At 37.2% G+C, this 21,302-nt stretch overlaps 1 protein-coding gene across 4 annotated transcripts in view; it reads left to right on the forward strand.

Annotated features, from left to right (window-relative positions):
• Nucleotides 1–21,223, forward strand: part of HYCC2 (hyccin PI4KA lipid kinase complex subunit 2) — a 50,318-nt gene extending 29,095 nt beyond the window's left edge. For 3 of the 4 annotated variants that reach the window (XM_021555437.4, XM_021555435.3, XM_085584568.1), the window contains 7 exons: nt 445–560; nt 1,321–1,416; nt 2,299–2,415; nt 3,089–3,176; nt 7,039–7,198; nt 8,386–8,553; nt 13,352–21,223. In XM_021555437.4, the coding sequence (XP_021411112.3) occupies nt 445–560; nt 1,321–1,416; nt 2,299–2,415; nt 3,089–3,176; nt 7,039–7,198; nt 8,386–8,553; nt 13,352–13,956 (1,350 nt within the window). In that variant the 3' untranslated portion in view covers nt 13,957–21,223. The remainder of the gene's footprint in view (nt 1–444; nt 561–1,320; nt 1,417–2,298; nt 2,416–3,088; nt 3,177–7,038; nt 7,199–8,385; nt 8,554–13,351) is intronic. The other variant, XM_021555439.3, reaches the window with a different exon arrangement.
• Nucleotides 21,224–21,302: the final 79 nt, after the last annotated feature.

A 21,302-nucleotide genomic window follows, 5' to 3' on the forward strand; every position in this document is an offset into this window, starting at 1 on the left:
AGAGAGTTAGTTTTGTAGTTGCAACTGTTTTTTTTCACCTCTTACATGTTAGCATAAAAGCAGTCTTCCTTCTAACTCTTCCTTAGTTCAGTTAGAACTTGCAATTGTGTTTTTATTTCACTAATGTTTCTGGACAAAAGGTCTGTATGATTAGGACAAAATTACTGTACATGGATATGTAAGAATCAAAGTTGAAAATTATTCTCACCTGTTGTATTACTTGTAAGTGTGTACACTTTATAACAATGAAACTAGGTAATGTTTTTAGATCTACTGTATTCCACAGTAATCTCCATTTTTACAGATCACAAGAAAAGTGTGTATTTTGCCTTAGGTAGTTGGGAGCTTTAATGCTGTTGGGGAATTTTTACTTATGACTTAACTTCTCCCCCCTCCTTCCTTCCTTTTCCCTCTTCCTTCCTTCCTCCCACCACCTACTTCTAGCCCTCTACCATTGGATCCATGGCTTTAACTGAAGGAGCATTAAGTCAGCACGATCTTATCAGAGTAGTTTACAGTGATCTTCATCCTCAAAGAGAAACCTTCACAGCACAGAATCGGTAGGTGGAGGTACTCTTAATATTAAAGGTGCTTCACTAGGGAGACAAGTCCTTAAACATAACAAGAATATTTTGTGATCAATCCTTTCTCAGCGTTAAGTGCTCAGAAATAAATCTAGAGAACGACCATAGTAATCTTGAGTATAATTTTCTTTTTCTTTGTTCCATCCTTATATGTTCTTCTGCTAGTTAATTTTGAAGAATAACTTCTCTGTCATTTCTGTGTCTGCAAGGAATATCTTTCATTTTGTGGCTGTCTATTCAGTTTTTCCTGGAAGTGTAACAAAATTCAGCTTTGGATCGGCTATGACTCCTTTTTCTACTGAAAAAAGGAAATGCAGCTAAGTGGATATACAGGACCAGGAGTGAGAGAAATTGTCCTGGTGTTTCATGACTGTTAGCTTTATCTGTGTCTAAAGATAGCAGTGGGAAAACTGATAAAATAATTTTGAATGCATTGCAGACATTTCCACTTCTATAACGGGCCAAATATTATGCCGTATCTCATTTCCCTCCATAGTTCCTGTATATGCTAATGGCTTTCTGTATTTTCAGAAGAATAAGTGTTTATAGTGAACCTTTGATAGCCTGTTTCAAGTCTGTGAATTATAATCAAAGAGGATTAAAAGATTTGTGTGTTTACTTCTGACACTTCTTCTTGTAGGATGCTTTTTGAGACCGAATTGTAGATTTCTTGTGTTAAATTTCAGTGAAATATTAAGACTATAAACAACGCAAGATTTTGCTCCTCTCTTTCCAGGTTTGAGGTGCTGAGCTTTCTTATGCTGTGTTACAATTCAGCTATTGTCTACATGCCTGCTTCTTCTTACCAGTCACTTTGTACGATGGGTTCCAGGTAAGACCCTTGCCTTTGAGGTAGTCTTCAGGGTCATCTAGACTTTCAGATACTCATCCAGTAAAGAAAAGTGCTTTCTGATGGGATAGATTGGTTTCTTGGTATGCTTCCATCATTTTCACTTGAGTTGTGGCTATGCTAAATTTGCCAGATATGTTTCATTTTCATGCATCTGAAAATTAGATCCATTCTTTGACTAGAGAAGCAAGACAACATTTTATGTGCAAGGGATTTCTGTTGTTTTGGAGACAGTGGCACAGTTGCTATGTAACAGTGGCTATGTGTTGCTTCCATGATGAAGATTCAGACAGTAAACTGATGCAATAAAGATTTAATAAATTATCCTGGTTTTAATGTAGGCAGTATATAGGAAGACAGGCTCCTTTTTCAAGAGTCAGAAATATTTCTTACAAGGCAGCTAAGAGCAGCTCTCAAACCTATAGTATGTGTTATCTGACTTTAGGTGTAAGGTGACTTGCATGCTGTCATCATACATTAGATGGGAGGTGACATAATTCTCTTTTGTACAACTGAAATGTTTCCTATAGGGAAAATTTGTTTCAATTCCTGAATTTGAGGGAGATTCTCCTGTCTGGTAGTAGAGAACATCTTATCACCCCTGTTCTTTCGAAGCTGGTTATGATTTGAGGAAAACAGGTGGAGTTAGTGGCTACATGGGAGTAGCACTGGACTATCAGCGAGCCGCATATCAAGGCACTGCTACAAAACTGCTCTAGTGATTAGGAATGCAACATAAGAATGTTCTATGTTGTGTATTTATATTTTAAAAAATAAATTTGAAAATAACTAAAATCTCTGTGATATAAAGACATTTGTAGTCTTTGTGGAGTTAATACTTTATTGTAATGGTGTTGTTTTTAGGCTGTGTGTGAGTGGGTTTCCACGGCAGCATGAGAAACGCTGGAAAGAACACTGTGGTAGAGTGGTGTTAGACCCTGACTTCATGGTGCAGTTGCTCACAGGTGTCTATTATGCCATGTAAGTGGACAGGATTTTTTTACTTAAAGAAAAAGGTCTGCTTTTAAATGAATTAAAATATAAATGCCACTTGTTTTATAATTGAAAAAATATTTAGACTCATAACACAAATTTGTACTCAATTAGTGGATTTCTCATTACTTGCTTATTCAGCCAACAGATAATTTGAAAATATTTTTGTCAGCACTGAATTAAGGGATGAAGGGCCAGGAGTAGGTGCTGAAGAAGAGTTAGGCTTCTAGTTGCAGTTTCTTCTACCTTGCCAGTACCATAGATACCTTCTATTCACAAGCATAATGAGCTTGGATGCCAAGACAAACTGATGAAATGCAGACCAAGTCTTAAATGTCAGTAGCATCTGAGGTAGCAAAAAGACATTTCTAGAGCAAATTCAGTTCTGCTAAGTAGCATTAGCATTTGCATAGTGACCCCATTTTTTTGAAGTTTGTCCTGATTACCTTGTTTGTAGGTAACCTGGAAGGGCTTTCTTGTTACAGCAAGAAGTTAATAAAATATGTTGTAGTGCTAAAAGAAGTGAATGTACACTGTGGTATGCATACAGTTGATTAATTTTATGTATAAGCTGAGAAGTGCAAAACTGGACTTGGGCAGAAAAAAGGACAAGTTTGTTTTCATAAGATGCAGAAGATAAATATCTGTCTTTACTTTTTAGATATAATGGTCAGTGGGAGCTTGGCCAGGAGGTATTGGAGGACATAATTTACAGAGCACAGCTTGAACTCTACTCACAGCCCTTGCTGGTAAGAAACAATCCATTGTAATTTATGGGCTTGGTTAAGAGGAGTATGGATGTGTTTCTGAAGTGGAATGGAAATGGAAGCTTTTGTGTCCATTCACTGCACTATCAAATGCAAGTGATTTGTTAACAGCTGGTGTTTGCAACATAGCTATTTATACCATACTTTTTCTGCTGAGTATTAAGCCAGGGTGTTGGGATCGTCTAGGACTCATTGAGACTAAAAGCTAGGATTTTGCTAATATGTTACACTTGGCTCAAAATATTTGTCGTTTTAACATATGCTACTCATGAGTGGTTCAAAGAAGCTTAACTGAATAGTTGTATGTTATAGGGCATTGATTGCAAAAAAGGTGTTTTCTTTGCTTCTAAGACCTTCATTAGGGTTGAGAATAAGCTATGGGTTTCAACTAATAACAAAGCAGAGAAAGCAATAGCAGGATACAGCTGAAAGTGAAAAGGAGCTCCAATCCCAGAGTCAATGCCAGATTTTGTTTGATAAAAGTCACACACATCTTAATGTTTACCTTGTTTGGAAGAACAGCAATGAAATGGAGTAGTTCTCATTAGGGTGGGGATTTTTTCAGTTTTCACCATATTTCCTGTTTCAGTCATGGAAAAAGAGAAATGGGGAAAGTGGTGAAACTGGGTTGGATGCAGGTGGATGTGATTGGGAAGGATGAGAAGGCTGAAAGAGAAAGGAGAAATTTTTGTCAGATGTAGGAATGTAGGAAAAAAGAGGGAAAATTAAGGAGAATAAAGTAAACTAGATTGCTGTTTCAGTTTCTGCATCAGAGTTGTGGCTAGAAGCCTTTAGTTCTCCTCTGAACTAACAGCAGTAAAATGTCACTGCTTTTTGCATAACTGACGAAGGAATGGATTTGCAAAATCTTTTTACATGGCAATCTGAGATCACTCTTTTCTGAACTAAATTGCATAAAATTATTCTCCAATGGTATTAAGATTGGCTGTACAATTTACCTACAGGCTTTCTGACACTGCTGCATTTAAAATGCCTGCTATCCATTAAATTATTATAATAGTTGGTTCCTTTTGGAAATGACTCATCACTCCATCAGATTGAAAGTCTTAAATTAAATATTGAACCTGCTGAATTGGGCCATCCTATCAATCTACTACCTTTGAAAAGTGTGTAGGAGGATCTGGAACTTGATGATATGACACTTTTTAGTTTTTATTGTTCATTTTTAATCAGTTTGTCCTTAGGGATTACTTCTAGTTGTAAGAATCTTCTAGAATGTATTTGGTTTTTTTCTAAACCAAAGGCTTATTGATTCTCTAGCCCACTGTTTGGTGACATCATGATATCACCAATTTTTACCTCTTCCTGGTTGTCAGGTTTTTCCTGCATATATGCATGCCGGCCTATTTGGGGAGGGGGTGGCGGGGGGGTGTTTAAATAATCTGATCATTGTCTGCTTCCTGTCTTGTTTTTCTAACAGTTTTTAAAAGTAGCTTGAAGAAATTGTCCGTTTTATAAAAAAAAAATTACCTGCATGTCTTTTCCTTAATGCTGTATATTCAAGCAATTTGACTTTTTCGAAGATTGGAACTGTTTACTCTCCTTGCATTCTTCAGGAGATGTGTATAATTTAACAGCATTATAAAAATCTGTATTTTAAACCTAAAACTACTAGTGCCAAATAAATATCATCTGGAATGCTTCACAGATAAGTTGCCAAGTTTAGTTTCTGCCTAGGATTTCCTAAGAGCAGCAAATTCTTTGAAGTCTATTTAATATTAAGGCAAACCCCCACATTACAATTATTTTTAGATACCTGTATGCAGGTACCTATTTGTGTGATTATGGGAATACCATCAGTCATCATTAAAATGAGAAACATCATGATCCCTGTGTTTGTTTCTTGGAGAAACATTTTTGACCATTTAGTAGATTCATGCTTTTATTTACATAGGGATTTATTGCCTGTAGAAAAAAACCCTGAGCTTAAAAAAAAAACTCAAGTGGACAAACAGCATCAGGAAGCTATGAAATACCTGTAATGTAGAAGTGGTCTTCGATCACTCTTACCCAGAGACTGCAGTGGAAAGGGTAGGAATTAACACAAGGGCCTTTTTAAATTAAATTAAAGGCCTTTTGTGGTTTAAGAAAAGTATTTCTGTTAACAAAGACTGGATACTGGTTACAAAATCTGAGAGTTCCTACAGAGCCAAACTAATCACCAAGTGTCAGAATTAGGAGCACCTTGGACCTGGGGAGCAGACTGGTTCCAGACAGTCTTTTCTTCTGAACAAAGCATTCTGCATGTTTTTCAGACAGAAATCCCAGTCTTCAGAGCAGACACACAGGTTTTCCAAGTCCAGTGCACAAGGAGCCATGGATCAGCAAGTCCCTGTTGTGACAGCAGCTTTATCCAATGTATTTTATTGATGCACTTACTGCTCTTATTGAATGTTCTTTCCTTAGAGCTTCTTTCTGGTAGGCAAGAGTGGATGTCTGGCCTGAAACCAACCTTTGTCATTGATAGCTGCAGACTTGGCTTGCCAAGTCTGAATGTGCTCTGTATTTTGTTTTCCTGCCTTTCAGTGCTGGATTAGACATCGTGAGCAAGTGTTTTTGCACCCTGAAAGATCGTGGTTTTGAGGGTGTTTTTGTCAGACAAGGACTGTGACTCATTCAGACTGGTTGTTTAGATTGTTTCAAAGATTTACTGTTGCACTGATTTTTATCTCCATATGGTTTTCCTCAGTCCCCAGAAGTACAGTTTGTGCTGCTAGAAAGGGCCAGCTGTTAAAAGGTTCAACAAGCAGAAATGCTCTGTCATGATTTTGGTCATGATGCAGAAGTCTTCTGCTATGAATATTTAGATTTTTTTTTCATATACTGACAATGGTATCTTTTCAAAAGAGGTAGCAGCTACAGTGAGTAGAAGATTTTTGGAAAATCAAGGTGTGTTCATTTTATGGGTTGTGGTTTTGGGGGGATTTTGTAGCTTTAAGTAATACTTTGTGTGCATCAGCTTTGTTATTGTTGAATACTGCACATGCCATAGAGAACCAGTTTACTTTTCTGGAGCTGATATACAAGTTCACTTTTGTTGAACAATTTACTTGTAAAGTAAGAAACATTACTGAAAGTTGTGTTTGTCTTTTTTAAAGTAAACCTCTAATCCCAAAAGCATTTTATGGGAAACCTAAAGAAGCATGAAAGCCAAAAGAAGTCACTTGTTCTCCTTAAAGCTACAAAACATACCTTCTGACTTTATAATAGGCTATTACACTCATCTTTATTAAACCTATTTTTTAGTGTATTTTAATAACTTGATGCTTGTTGCTTAGGTTGTAAATATTTTTTTCTCAAAATAAATCTTGCAAGTACCTGCAATCTAATCCCTTTGGTTAGGTTCTTGTGGGGTTGTTTTTAGGGAGGAGTGGGGAGTGGTATGGGGAAAGGTGTGGTGGAAATCAGCCCTGTCCCCCTGTGCACAAGGCCACTGGCTGTTTGCATTGGCTTGGCCTGTGACTTAATTTTAATGACGCCCTTGTCATAAAACATAAATGGTATTTGCCTTGTCATATTGCAGTCTCTTTTGGATGGAGACCTTCCTGTATGTGTTGTTAATGTCTGTCACTACAGATGGCAAAGACAGAACAAAATTAATTATCTCAAAAAAATGGAGAAAATTAACTCTGGTTTTGAGAATATGTTTGTGATGAGCTTTTCCATGTAATCAACCTTGAATCCTGGGCATGGCGTCATCCATCTTGAGGGGAATCTGGCTTGTTCTAGCTTGTTCTCCTTTCTGTATCCAGCAAGGATAATCCAATATTGCCATCAGTGCAATCGGGGACAGTAGTAATACAGCATCTTACTTTTGTCTTAGGTTGCAAATGCCATGAAGAATTCACTGCCTTTTGATGCTCCTGATGCATCACAAGAAGGCCAGAAGGTACTGAAAGTAGAAGTTACTCCAACAGTTCCAAGAATTTCTCGGAGTGCTATTACAACAGCTTCTATCCGCCGTCATCGCTGGAGGAGAGAAGGTGAGCTTCCTCTGCCAGGAGCACACATTGCAATGTACTGTAATCATCATTATCACTGTAATCTGGCTTCTGAGTTTGAATGTTTACAGAACATTGGGGGGGGCTTTTTGTTTGTTTGTTTTCAAAAGTGATACTCCATAATAGTATATAATATTTTACATCTTCAGAGCACTGCATGAACATGAATATTTTGGGTGTTTGTTTTGGTTTTGATTTTGTGATAAACTGCAAGGTAGATGAGAAAATGGAGAAATTGGAAAATGTTTGATAAGACTTCTTTTTTCTCCGTGTAACACAGTATGACATTGTAGGAGTAAAGTGTGGCTTAGAATTTGAGTTCTTTGTTTAATCTCCACTAAAACTCAAGTGCTTCCCATTGCAAATAGCTCAGGAAATGAATGCTAACATCTAGACCTTAATAGGATTCCAGCTGCCTGAAGCTACTGATGGCAGTGGGAGAGGGACAAACTGAACATCACACCTATCATCTATATTACCCATTTTATTGGGGAGCTATAAAATAGGTTTGGATAGTTTAGAATTAGTCTTTCCTCAGTGAGTACTTACATCATATGGAAGTGTGCCTGACTGTATGAAGAAAAAAGAAAAGTAGTGATCTTTACCTTGATGTGATGACATCTTCAGTGTAGGTGTAGAAAAAAACTTGCTTTGAAATCACTTCGTCTACTTTTAAAGCTTTGTTACTTCATGTATAAAATATTAGTTTAAAAAGCTGCATAACTCAGTGAAGGTAAAAAGGAGAATAACATAAGAATCAACTGAGTAAAAAGTCTGAAAACAGGAATTACTTATTTTCCTGTTGTACATTTCTTTCCCCTTTTATTTTTTATTATTCTTCTTGGTCACGTGCAAGAGGATTTGATGACCTCTGGTCTTCAGCTGAATCAGGATGTCCAGGACAACAAGTAGCTATCTCCTGTTTTCAGGACTCTGCGTCGTGTTTGTCTTCACTGTATTTATATTCAGCCATTCTATTCATTTGCTAGTCTCTGGTCTACAGTACAGCCCACCTGTCCTTTTCTGTGGATGTTCACACCACTTCTAACTACGCATGGGCAGTGTTTTGTGTTTGTTCCCTGTCCGCATAAACTTTCTATTTTCCCTGCCTGGGTTGGAATGCCAAGAAAAGAATAGAAAAGCACTAAAATGTTTATGTTGAATCCCAGATGGCTTTGACTTCTCAATCGAGGCTGACTCAAGCATTCCTGGCTCACCGATCCATCACGGCTCCACAGACCTAGGGATCAAACGTGAGCAAGAGGGGGAGGTGCTGATGCGCAGGACCCCTGAGCATGGCTTCCCGGAGCCCACCTTGGCAGCAGCCACAACAGAGGGTAGGACAGAGATGAGGAGGCAGAAGTCAGTGAGGCAGTTGCTGGAGGAGGATCCTGGCTCCCTATCCCCAAGCAGAACTTCTTTCCATTCTAGTGTGTGTTTCCGCTATCCCAGGGTGTATTAGCTTTCTTTGCAATACACACATCCCCTATATACCTAACATCAGGTCAGGAACTACCTTTTGTTATCATGTGGGCTGGCCTGGGGCTTGCATCTGTGTGGTGAAACACTGCTTGGCATGGCACAAAAAAAAAAAAAAAAGACAGGGGTAATATCCAAGAGCTTTGGGATTGCTTGGAAACTTTCTATTACTGAGCATGTTTAATCTGATATTAAGAAGAAAAAATATGCACCAGATGAACATGGATCTAGCACTAAAAAGTAGACAGTACAGAGTATAAATGGATTTGGCACCATTTTAGTTAAAATGGTGTCTTGTTAGTCTGCAGTTTTTAAATTTTCAAGAATGAAGTCTCCTGTTGCCATTAGAAGTCAAGCTGATCTAAAAGAGAGGTATGCAGTTACTGATGTTTTATTTGTCAGTCATCCTCCCATGGAAAATTCATATATCTACAATTCATTTAGAGTTGGCTGCTCTACAAGCACCAAAAAAGTGCTTGTGTTATCAGGAAGAAATTAGGTTGTCATGTTTCTAAAAACTTCAGAAACAATCACTGCTTTCTTTCTCAGTTGTGCTGTCCACACAAATGCTGTAGGTCTGCTTGGCAGCCAAGAATAGCAGATAGAGTAGGTGGTAGAATTTTATTTACGTTCATCTACTTTTGAGTAAAGAGGGTTTCCTTGATGAAAGACATAGTTTCAAGTACTGAACTTGAATAATGATTTCTCTTCAGAGGTGAGAATTAATTTCTTACAGATTTAGCTGAACATATTTTCAAGTACTCTCCTATCTTAAGCCTTTTTCTCTATCTGAACTTTGGTGTTTCCAGCTTCTATAAGGACAGTAGTTGATCATAAATAAGATTTATTTGCATATTCAGATATGAGCTACATTTGTTCTTCAGATTTGTTTTTCATGAAATAATCTGGAGAATTTTGAGACTTAATTGTAGAATCACAGAAGCATTAAACCTAAACAAAATTGCTATCCAGCAATAATTAAGATCTCATGCTTCCATAGAAGAGCGTGGAATAAAAATATTTAGTGCAGGTTTTTAATCTACTTGGTGCATTATGAATTTGAGCATGCTCAGTAAATGATCCTGTCTTCTCTTAAAGTCACTTTTCACTTGATCTTACTCCATTTTATAACTCTTTGCATGTGCATGACCTGAAGGATATAGAGAAGTCCTTAGCTACAGAGAACCTTCTGGGACAGACAGGACATGGGAAAAGAAGTTGATAAAGATGATGCATTTTAGCCTTGTTTGAAGCCACTGATATAATTTGGCATATTATTGGATAAGGCATCACTCCACATTCTCTGCTTCAGTACAAATTGATTGAATACCATTTACTTCTGTAACGTTAGCAATGTATAATTATATTCTTGATCAAACTGAGTTTTCCAGCTGATAGCATCTGGGAGAATGCCAAAAAAAGGAGTTTGCCTTGATATCAACATAAAATTGTGTGTGTATATTCAGGGGTCTGTTTGTTTTCTGATGCTGACTTCACAGAAAGCTTCAGCCAGAAAATTCCCTCTTATAAATACCAGTTTGACGTCAAACAGCACAAGGAGGGACTGATCACTTCTAGTGACTTTTCAGTCTTCAGGTATAGGAAGAATAAACATGCTAAAAGTAATTTTAAAAAGGTCTTTAAAACCCCTTCTTCAGATCAGTGTTTTGACCCCTTAAGTAGAGAAAGACAAGACTCCAGGAATGACTCAGTAATGCAGAGCAAGGTATTCTGCTTCTGGGTGATTGCAGCTGTGGCTCTGTGCACTGTTTTGGGTCAGTGGAGAACCCCGAGTCTGTATCTAAAGTACTAGTTGTGTATATGCACAAATAGCAAATTATTTGAGGGCAGATTTATTCTAATAAGGAACTTTGAGAATCCTGAATACACACTGTAGTGCAACGGATATGATTTCTGTTAGGTCACACTATCTCTTTCTCTTTTGGCCTTAAAATAAGGAGTATATGGAAGGGAGTAGATTTTTAGATTTTGTTTTCTTTTGAAATTGTCTTACTGGTCTATTGGAACATAAACAAAACCAAAAACAAACAAACAGCAAAAAAAAGTTGAAAACTTCATTGTTACATCATCCTGTTTTCCTTCCCAAAATATGTAAGGACTCAAATATTTTTTATGATTTCTGAGGGCAGTTTTTAAAGGAAAAATAAGATGTATTAGGAAAAGAATGTGTTTGCTGAATTACTTTAATGCCATTGGGAACTTCTGTAGGTATGTGGGTCTGACTAGACAGAAACTTTGCATGTTATCTTCTCTATCTTCTTCATTTTTGAGCTGAGCAGCTTGGGCCTCTGTATAGTTGCAGCATCCAATAGCTTGCAACAACCCCTCTCAGTCTTATCTTTAAGTCGTATGCATAAAATGCCACTTTTTCAGTGTGACTGCTTCACAGTCCCTGAATAGGACATTGTTTCAGCATCCTGTTACTCGGCAATGCTTTAACATAGTCTTTGAAAACCATTGATGTTCTTGTAATACTAAAAACCTTAGCAGTGTTGTCTGGAGACACCTTCTTACTGGTTCCACATCTTTCTATTGAATAAGAAGGGCTTGAGAGGGCTTCAGCTGCTTCTCTTGCTGCTTGTAACTAACATGCTTTCATCCAGCTTTGCATGGTTATATAAAGAAACATAAATGTTGGTTAATGGAAAAAGTGGTCTTGCTTTTGATATATTCCAGTAATGTCTGATTTTTATCAGTACCTTTGATTGTGTGTGGGAAGGTTGGATGGGGGAATATTAGTGTGAATTTTGGGTAAAATATATCGCTGTTTAGTGTAAGAAAAGACAGATATGTGTCAAGGAGAAGAGGAAGGCCTAGTTTTGCCAGACAGGGTGGTCAGGAAGTGAGGAAGGCATGTGCATTTTAAATATGGTTCTGGGAAGTTAAAGCAAGTAACGTACCCTTCATTTTAATAATTGCTCTGGGAACCTAAGGCGCTTCTTTTTCTAAGGCAAGAGGCTTAACCAAGGAAGAAAGATTGCAGAAATATGAACTGTATTATTTTTCTGCTTCTAGGAGGCCAATAAGTCAAATAGAACTATCAAAAACTACAGAATCATCTCTCATTGCATTGTTTGGAGAGAGGCTGAGTGGTTTGCTTTGGAGCTGTCTAAATATCTTTTTGTAAGCTGATGCAAGGCAAAGTTTCCTGAAAAGAAGTAGTAAATGTAGAGCAGAGGAATGAAACCCCCCTGGAAAGTTTTGGGTTTGCATTACACCTCAGAAATGTGAAATTGGATCAGGCTGTATTCTTGCTACACAGAGGTGGCAATAACACCAAAAGCGTTTTGTCTGTTCTGTTTGCCATGATGTAAAATGTTCCTTAGCAAACTCAGCATAAAGAGGATGAGCTTCCACTCAAATGTTAGCCTCTCTCAGATACTTGCCACCATGTTTCTCCCATTCTACAGAAAAGATTTAAACATATTTGTTTGGTGGAAAGTTGGGTTGAACAGTCTCAAAGTAGAGCACCACAGTAGCTTTAACTGGGCTGGGTCTGTATTTCTTCCAAATAATCAGGCTGTACAGCTTTTACAAAGAAAAGCAAAATTCTTATAGCCTGAGTGACTCCTTTTTTGCTAACATGGTGAAAATTTATGCCTTTTTCTCACTGAATGAGATACATGGAGAAAAAATTGTTGCTCCACTTTTAGTTTTGAAATTTGAATGCTGCTCAGTTTTCTACTAAAACAATAAATTCTGAGAACTTGGAGCTTAGAAAAAGACTGGAATTAGATTAAAAGATAAAAAGGATTTGTGTGCAGCCCTAATCATATTATATGCCTAAAAATAAGGATTTAAGAAATAATATTGCAGTCCTGTTATTTTCTCTTTGAGATTCCAGTCAGAAGCACAATGCCTCTTCTATAACATAAAGTATTTCAGAGATTTATTTTCTCTTAATGCAAGGGTTGCCTTTTTTTCTCTCTGAAAAATGTAGATGTTGTGATAAAAGCAAATATGGTAGAAGCATCAGGGTGGGATTGCTGTAAATTCAAGGAGGATTGAATTTTGGAGAAGAGAGAACTAGGAATTAGGTTAATCTCCGATAGAAAGTATGGTCACATTGTTCAAAGTGCCAGCTACACACAAGAGAAGCCTTCTACCTCTGTTGGAACATTGTGATTGTTAACCTAGGAAACAGCCTAATTCTGAAGCTTCTGAGTACTCACCAGACCTTACTCTGACTGGAAGAGATCCTTAGGTCTTGCCTCAAAATAGGATTAAAATAGTCTGAAAGGGTGGTAGGTTTATTTTAGTTTGGTTATTTTAACATAATGTAGTAGGAGAATGGGTAGCAATCTGAAGACCAAGCTAAAACAAATTAGCCAAATGGGTCCCAATTCTTGTTTATAGACAAAGTTTGGGGCCAATATTCTGACTGATAAAAAGTATTACAGATGAAAGGTGAACCAAGCTCAGGGGGCGCTTACTGTTAGACTCTTATTCTGCTAAATATGGCAGGAAAATTGGCTGAAAATAAAAAAAAATTAAGCAAGTGGAATCCAAGTGAATTAGCAAATGAGGTTTGTTTTGATGTTCTGTGCACATCTTTGTCTCCATGTAACTTGAATGCATTCTCTGTTTTCTGATTGGTTTGGGGATTTTTTGGTTGCTTCTTTTTTCTTTTAATAGATACTGAAGGTGTAAATGGAAGAGAGGAATCTGTAAACCTTAATGATGCTGATGAAGGATTTTCATCAGGAGCTTCCCTCAGCAGCCAGCCAGCTGGGACCAAACCTGTATCCTCTGCATCCCAGAAGAGCAGCTTAAGGAAAACAGCAAGTGGGCGTTCTGCCAAGGAGAAAGAAACCTCTTCTGCAGCAAAATCCAATGAGAGCCCTCGGGATTCAGTAGCTCGAAAGCAGTACACGCATCAGTCTTCTGACCTGGATGGAGATATAATTGAGATGACACCTACTAAGAAACACCTCAGCCTGCCTGCTGGGCAGGTGGTGCCTAAAGCCAACAGTTTGGGCCTGATCAGGACCGCCAGTGCTTCCTCCAGTAAATCATTTGACTATGTGAATGGCAGTCAAGCAGGTTCCAGTGTTGGAGCTGGTACAGAGGGTTTTACCAGTCTAGCAGCTGGCAATACCAATCGGTTTTCAACTATCAGCCTACAGGAGGACCGGCTAGGCCAGGCTGGGGAAGGTAAAGATCTCCTTTCCCCAGGAGCTCCCCTAACCAAGCAGTCTCGATCTCCAAGTTTCAATATGCAGCTGATATCCCAGGTGTAACTTTGACTCCCTTCCTTAGTATTCCCTCTTCCCCCTTAATCCCTGGCAAGTTCATCCTTTGGCAAAACATGAACCATCATCCCACAGTGTGAAAATACTGACTGTCGTGATCTCGTTTCATTTGGTTTAGCTATCATACTGTATTACTGAAACAGCAATAATTCTTCCCTCACCTTCATCTTCCTTTCCTCTTGTAAACATGGTTGTGAAGCAGTATATAATGTACTGTATGCCTTTTTCCATGCCTTCCTTTCTCTTTGGGTGATGTGCAATCCATCGTAGGCTGATCAGTCCCATTTCAACACTGTGAGACTGGAGACACCGGCGGAAATGGTGAATGTGATCCCTATGAGATGATGCTTTGGCTTTGTTAAGAAATAGAAACGGGTTTGTTTTCTCGGTCTACAGTACTGCAAAGACTACTAGATCCTGACTTGTCTTTCTCAGAACCAGGAGTGCCTCAGAGATTCTAGTGTGACTTTGGACCTCTCTGAGTCTGTGCAATCAATTCTGGGGAGGGGATTGTCATTGCTGCTCCTGGCTGCCTACAGCACTTTCTTCATTAAATGAGGGTAGTTTTTTCTTGACTGCCCCCAGTCTCTCATCCCAGAAGCTTTTGATGTTCAGCAACTGAGACATGCATATTAAGAAGCTATATTCCCTCAGAGACAGGATTCTAGGTTGATAATATAGGTTACAATGCACTTCTAATGGCGTTGTAGCCATTTGTAATGTTACATGTCTTCCCCTCCTGGACACAGGGTCATTCTGCATTTAGGCTAAAAGTTACACAGCACCATGCTGTTAAAGCAATTTGGTTTGGAAGTGGGAAGGAAACACTACTTCCCCAGGAAATAATGGCTAGCTCTGCTTCATTTGTGTTGTTGCTGTTTTTGTTGTGAGGTGCTGATCACCGAATTGAAAGGTTGTATTCAGGTAAAGAGTATTTCTCAAGCTGCTGTCTTTTGTATCATGGCTGTTGGGACGCCCCCATTCCTTTCAGCTGCTTTCTCAATGTCCCTGAATAAAATGATGGAGTAATTTGAGGAATCCTGCAGTCCAGACAGACCATACACTCAAGGTGCTGTCTCAGGGATAGAGACAATAGTTTGCTAGGAACACTGAAGCTTCAATGTGAAATTCTTTTCTAGCAATGCCATTTGTGCAAAGGGGTACTGACAGTTTGGTTTTTTTTCCCCCAGTAAGATCATACTTCATTGCCTTGGTATATATAATCTTTTGAGGTTTTTTTAGCTCTTTGTTTTTGTGGATTGGCCCTACTCTAGAAAATGCAGAACTCATGCCATTGAGCCAAGCCTTGAATGTATATGACTGGTGTGTGGGCACTGGCTGGTACTTACGTTAGAGGACACTGCTTAGAAGCACATTTCTGGTTACTTGGGAGAATTTTTTGGCATTCTCTCTCCATCCCTCTGTATCTCTTTTTGGATTGATAGAAAAGAGGAAAGTTCACCCTCTTTGTTTAAGTCCTGTATGATATCCTGGAAGTTTACAAACTGTAAACCTGCAGGAAGAGTTACGATTTTTATGTGGGCACTTTGTTTCCCTGTCACTGTGAAGGGTAAATGCAAGCAGTTACAAACAGCAGGCTGCTTTTGAATGATACTCTTTTAAGATACTCAGAACAATGAATGACATGGTGTGGTATTGCTGATAGTTGATTTTGGTGGGGATTTTTTTAAGCTTTATTTAAATTAGATTTTTTTTTTCAAATTTACATTAAAATTCATTAAAGTATTTGAAGGGTTTTTTGTGATTTGATGAGTCATTTTGGTAGCCTAGTCTTTGTATCATATGTTCATGAAGTGAATTTAGTGGCATCTGATGTAGAAATTCAGGTAAGGAGTAAATAGACTCATCAGAAGGAAAATCCAACATTTCTAAATGGAAAATAATTTTTAAGGACCACCAGTCATACACAGATGTAACTGAGGCAAAGCTGAGATGAAGCTACAAGGTTTACATTTCTGTAAAAATGTCAAAAACTGTATATGGTTAAAGTCTTCTTTATAAAATAAAATTCTCCTAGTGGAGACAATTGGTAAGTCATGACTGGAAGTACCAAGTTTATACTTTGTACAGAGTATCAGAAAGGAAAGTTGCTTAAATATTTGGGAAAGAAAAGGTCAGGAGTGTCAGCTAATTTTCTAAGAATTACTTAATTTTAGTATTTTAAAAATAAAAGTTGTTCATTAGCAAGGTTCTCTACTTTTCTATATTTGTCATTAGATGCATTCCTCCAGAAGTTTTAGGCCACTTAAATTGGCACCAGGTCAAATTTTGCAACCTTTTTTTTTAAAATAATTTTTTTGTGTGGGGTCCCACACTACAAAAACTATTTCGGGAAAGTGAGTCGGCTTTACTGGCTTCAGATAGGGAAGTCAAATCTACATGTGTAAATTAAAATTGGCAAAAATCTCAGTCAAACTACCTTTTAAATTGTTTTTACACTTCTCATTTTGATAATGTGCCTTTTGTTATTATTTCATTCATTGTATTTTGGTTTGTTCTTGTGTATATATAACTACTCCATATCAGTCTTTTTAAAAAGAGTTCAAATTTATCCCTGTAAAAAAACTATGGTTTCTATGTGCTGATGTGGTACATCTGTGACTTCTCAAAAATTACCCTTTTAGTGCAGTGTTTCAGTTATGGGAGCTTGTTTTGTTTTTCAGCCAAGTACTGTTGAACATTTACCTTACCAGTGAAGTCATCACAAGTATCCACAAACCAGCTGTAGTGCGAGGCTCTGCAGTGCTGTGCATCGTGTTTAGCATTACAGCTGCTAGACCTGTCTCAAACTACACCAAGGTGTGGCAAAATCATAGCAAATCTTTATACACTCGGTTCAGTGCATTCCAAAGTACTGTGGCAGAAATAAAATCAGAATTGTCTGGGATATGGCTGGAAAGAATAATCTGCTGGGTTTCTGATTATATATGCTAAATACTAAACAAAGTACAAAACATACTTAAATTTTCTGACACCTGTGACAAATGTTTAGACTTAAATCAAACCTCCTTATCCTAAATTCACTCTGCTTTCTCTTCTTTTAGAACATTTGGTACTGGAGGCACTAGATGTATATTTCTGCACTGTTTGAGTGCAACTGCAGCATTATAAAAGGACAAGAAGCAGAACACTAATTTTTCCCTCCATATCTGTGCATGCTTGCACATACATGCAATTCTTAGACGAGGAAGGGTAAATTCTATATTCTGATGTATACATATACTTCAGTAGGGAAAAATGAAATTTCCTTCATGCACATCACAATATGCTGCCATTTTGCAACTCATTTTTTTGGACTTTGTAATTTTAAGAAAATACAAATGTTAGGATTGTGAACTCTAGCTTGATCATCCTTTTCAGGGATTTATTGTGAGCAGCTTTTTGGTTGAATGGTTTTTTAAAGGTGAACCATATTTTCATCTGGTAGAGAGCAAAGTGATGAAGTAAAAATACCTATTGAAATTAATGTTGCAAGATGATTGTTTAAATTTCTGTATTATCCTTTTAGTTTTTGTTTGGAAAAATGTCATAAAATGGATACTTGTGTATCACTGTCCGTTTTAAATGCAGATTTCTTTGAACACCCTTTCTGATGTGAATTCGAAAGTTTTTTAACAGCATACTTCATTCTGTAATGCTGAACATCATGTTGCAGCCAGTAAGCATTAGATCTAGTATTTGTAGTTTGCAAGTGTGTTGGTCTAGAATGCATTTCCAACATACTCCTGCTAGCTTTAACATAATTAAAGTAATCAAAATAGTGAGGAAAAAAATGTTTTCTGATAAAGTATTTATTTGCACTACTTATGAATACTGGAGTTTACTGGGACAGGGTTTTTTCTCACCATGTGAGGTTTACTTGTGTGTGAGTAGGTACATACATTTGTCACGTGTTGACAATCAATTGCCTCAACTGTGTGTATACTGTATGTAAATAGGAACGTATTTTTCAAGATTAAGGGGGAAACCTACATCTTAGTGGTGGTAAAGCTACTCTGCAGTAAGGTGACCCCAACTCTGCTTTTTGTCTTCAGATACTATGTGGTTTGTTTTACTTCTTTAATGAAGTTTATTAGTCTTCTTAGAAAATTGTAGCTCCAGGGAAATTTTCCTCAATATTTAATGTATAACATGTTCAGAGAATTATATTTTGAAAAATTAATTTTGGAATAGATAATTCTATGCTATGGCTGTATTTTAACCTAAGAGTTTGAACGTGTCCTATTTTATCATGAACCAATGGCTATCTCCTCTTTGTTCAGAATTTTAACTTTGATTGCAAACCAGACATTTTTGTTTATCTTGGCTTACAAATTCAAATTAATTTAAAGACTAAGACAGAATCAATAATAACTTTTTGAATAAAATCATAAAAACCAAGCTGTATAGTATAGGTACTGTGCTTGTAATCCTAGAGGGGGGGGAAACTATAATGGAATATGTTTGAATGAAATGTATGTACTGCACACAAAAAAATTACTTTGATGTTAGTAGATCTAATAATCTCGTTCTTAAATTCTTTCACTGCCAAAGATATTGCTACCTTGGCATGTTTAATATAACATTAAAGCCATCAGCTAGGTGTCATTTGTAACAAGCATTTGTATCATAGGACTACTTTTCATCAAAAGAGTACATGTACCTCTTTTATTTCAGTTTCTTGTTTAGGATAATTGCAGGACTAAAGCTGCAAAATATCACTTCTTATCAAGCATGCTAAGCAAACAAGCCAGATCCTCTGTACTTGCATCACATTATTGATTTATATGATTTTTTTATATTTTGTATTAACTTCAGTATTTTAAATGCTATTTGTTTCTAGCCTATGGGCCTTAATCTCTGTTCATTATTTTTGTTTTTTCCTCACTGGCAATTGGATAAACTTTGATGTTGAAAGGTTTCCTGTAGCTGATTCAGGGTAGTAAATCATGACATGGGTGTTGTGTTAGTGAATACATGTATCAGTCTGTCAAAATTTCTGTCATGACCAGCTGAAGAGACAAAATACTTACCTGCCTCTTCCACAGTGGTGGAAGATGATGGTGAGCTGTGAGCAACTTGGTTTGTTCATGAAAACAATAAGCAGATTTTGCAAGACTGATACTTATGAGGTTCTCCACATAGTAATTATGAAATTTTATTTATAATAAATCTTGGAACAAGATTGTAAAACAGCAGCCAACCATTTTAGATAAACTTGCCTAGTAAGTTTGTCAAGTGTCAAGGCCTGCGATATTAAAAATTCAGAAGAAAGCTGTGCAAGTCTTAAGGGTACCTTACAGCTTCAGAAAAGGATTTAGTAAAAATCTGTCCCATTTTAATCCATCTGTATTTGAGATTTAATGAAAAAAATACAATTTTGCTTCCATCCTTTTCCTTATTTTTTTCTAGGCTATACCTCTCCTTGAATTTTAATTGTGTTCATCAGATTTTACCAAAGGTAGTATCTGAGGGACCAACTGAATTAAAAATGGGTCCATAAATTATCCCTTCTATTATAAAGGGATTCCTAAGGTTTTCTGGTGAGGAGCTGTTGATGGGACAGATGTATAGTAAAGCTTTGTATCTGTACAGTAAAACATTGCCTACATTTTAGCTTGTGCATGATGAGCAGAGTGATGAGATCAAGTTTTATTGAGCAGCCTCTTGGTTGTGAGCTCCCAGTGTTTTACAGTCTGTAAGATCCAAGTGGTTTTAAAGAAGACTGTCTTTGCATTCTGATGCAACTTTTAAATGAGTGATTAATAATCTATTCAGGAGTCAAAATTTAAATTGCTTTAAAATGTGGTTTAGAATTCTCACAGGTTTTGATTTTAGAGGGTAAAATGGTCGGGGGAGATTTCTGTTCAGAAGTATCTGCTGGTAAAATGTCTCTATGGTGCTTTGTCATGGAAACTTCCTTACAAATCAGTAGTTAATCCTATGTGTTTGAGTCCTCATCCTCCCCACAACTGATCATGAAACAGAAAAGAGTAGAGCAACCATTTACCTTTAGTTCTAGAACTAGTACTTGGGAGTAACAGAAATACTGGCTATTGACACTGTTCTTTCTGTTCAGACAGTTACTGTGGTTGTGCTAGAATTTCATGTTATTAGTTTATGAAAAATGCAAGTAGTAAAAACTTTGTGGCTTCAAGTATACAGTAGATGTGAGTTAACAATCACTCAGGATAAATCAACATGTCAAATATTAATAGATTCCTAGTACTCTGGGGTGTGTGGTGTGTGTGTGTGTGTCAGTGTTCAATGATTACTTCTGTTTTCTTGCACATAGTACATACTTTAGGGGTGGGTATTACTAGGCTGGTTATTTATGGACAAATACCATATGATTAAATAAAACAGAGTAATTTAACACTTTTTTCATATTGAAGATTCCAGGAAAAAGCTAATAAAGATTTTTAATAATCAGCTACTCTTAATACATTATAGATTTACTATGGTAGTTTTTATTTGCTATTAGACGACCCCAACAACTAAATGGATATATACCCCATGCTGCATTTTTAAAATTTGTAATTCCTGTACTTGACAATGAGTTTTTTGATCTGTTTTTGTCCTTGTAAGAATACAGGACTTGCTCTCAGTTTTACTAGCAAAAAGAAACATTCTGCAAGGGTTAAAGGATTATTTTCTTACTTTTTTCATCATACCAGGTTTGTTTCTCTGAACTAAGGTTTCTGAGGATTTTTACTACTTTAGCATTATTTAATCTCATGGAAGGAGCATAAGCAGCACGTAGCCCACTTCTTGTGGACACACAGGCTGGGCAAAAGGACATGGATGGGTGGTGTGAGCCCCTCTTGACCAGCATAGCCTTGCTTGCTGGTATGAGCCCCAGACGTTCGAGATTCGGTACTGGTGAAGGACTAAATCAAACAGGTTTTTAATAACCGTGACCTCTGCTGTATGATGTCCTTTAACCTGGGGACCAGGGAAAGTCTTCATTCTTAGTCCTGAAGAAGGCACGTATTGAAGATCATCTTCTTGGTGCATGTAAGCCATTATCTTAACTGTCTTACTGAGCTGGTTCATGCTGTTGACTTGTTGAAATGTGAAATGTAGTTACTATTGACTTTGTAAATATCTGCCAGAGAAGAAATATAATTATTTTAAATCATTGTAAATAGAGATGTATAAAACTCGACACAATCTGCAATGCAGAAAAAATTATATATATATATATAAATATATAAAGATGTTAAATAAATATCGTGCTGTTTCTGAACAGAAATGAATACTTTGTGAATTACTGGTTTTTAGAGGTGTGACTCGGGCCGGTGAGGCGGGGCGGGCCGCGGCCGGGAGGGGAG

This window comes from Lonchura striata, chromosome 7 (genome assembly GCF_050655825.1).
Source record: "Lonchura striata isolate lonStrDom1 chromosome 7, ASM5065582v1, whole genome shotgun sequence".
Lineage (NCBI taxonomy): Eukaryota > Metazoa > Chordata > Aves > Passeriformes > Estrildidae > Lonchura > Lonchura striata.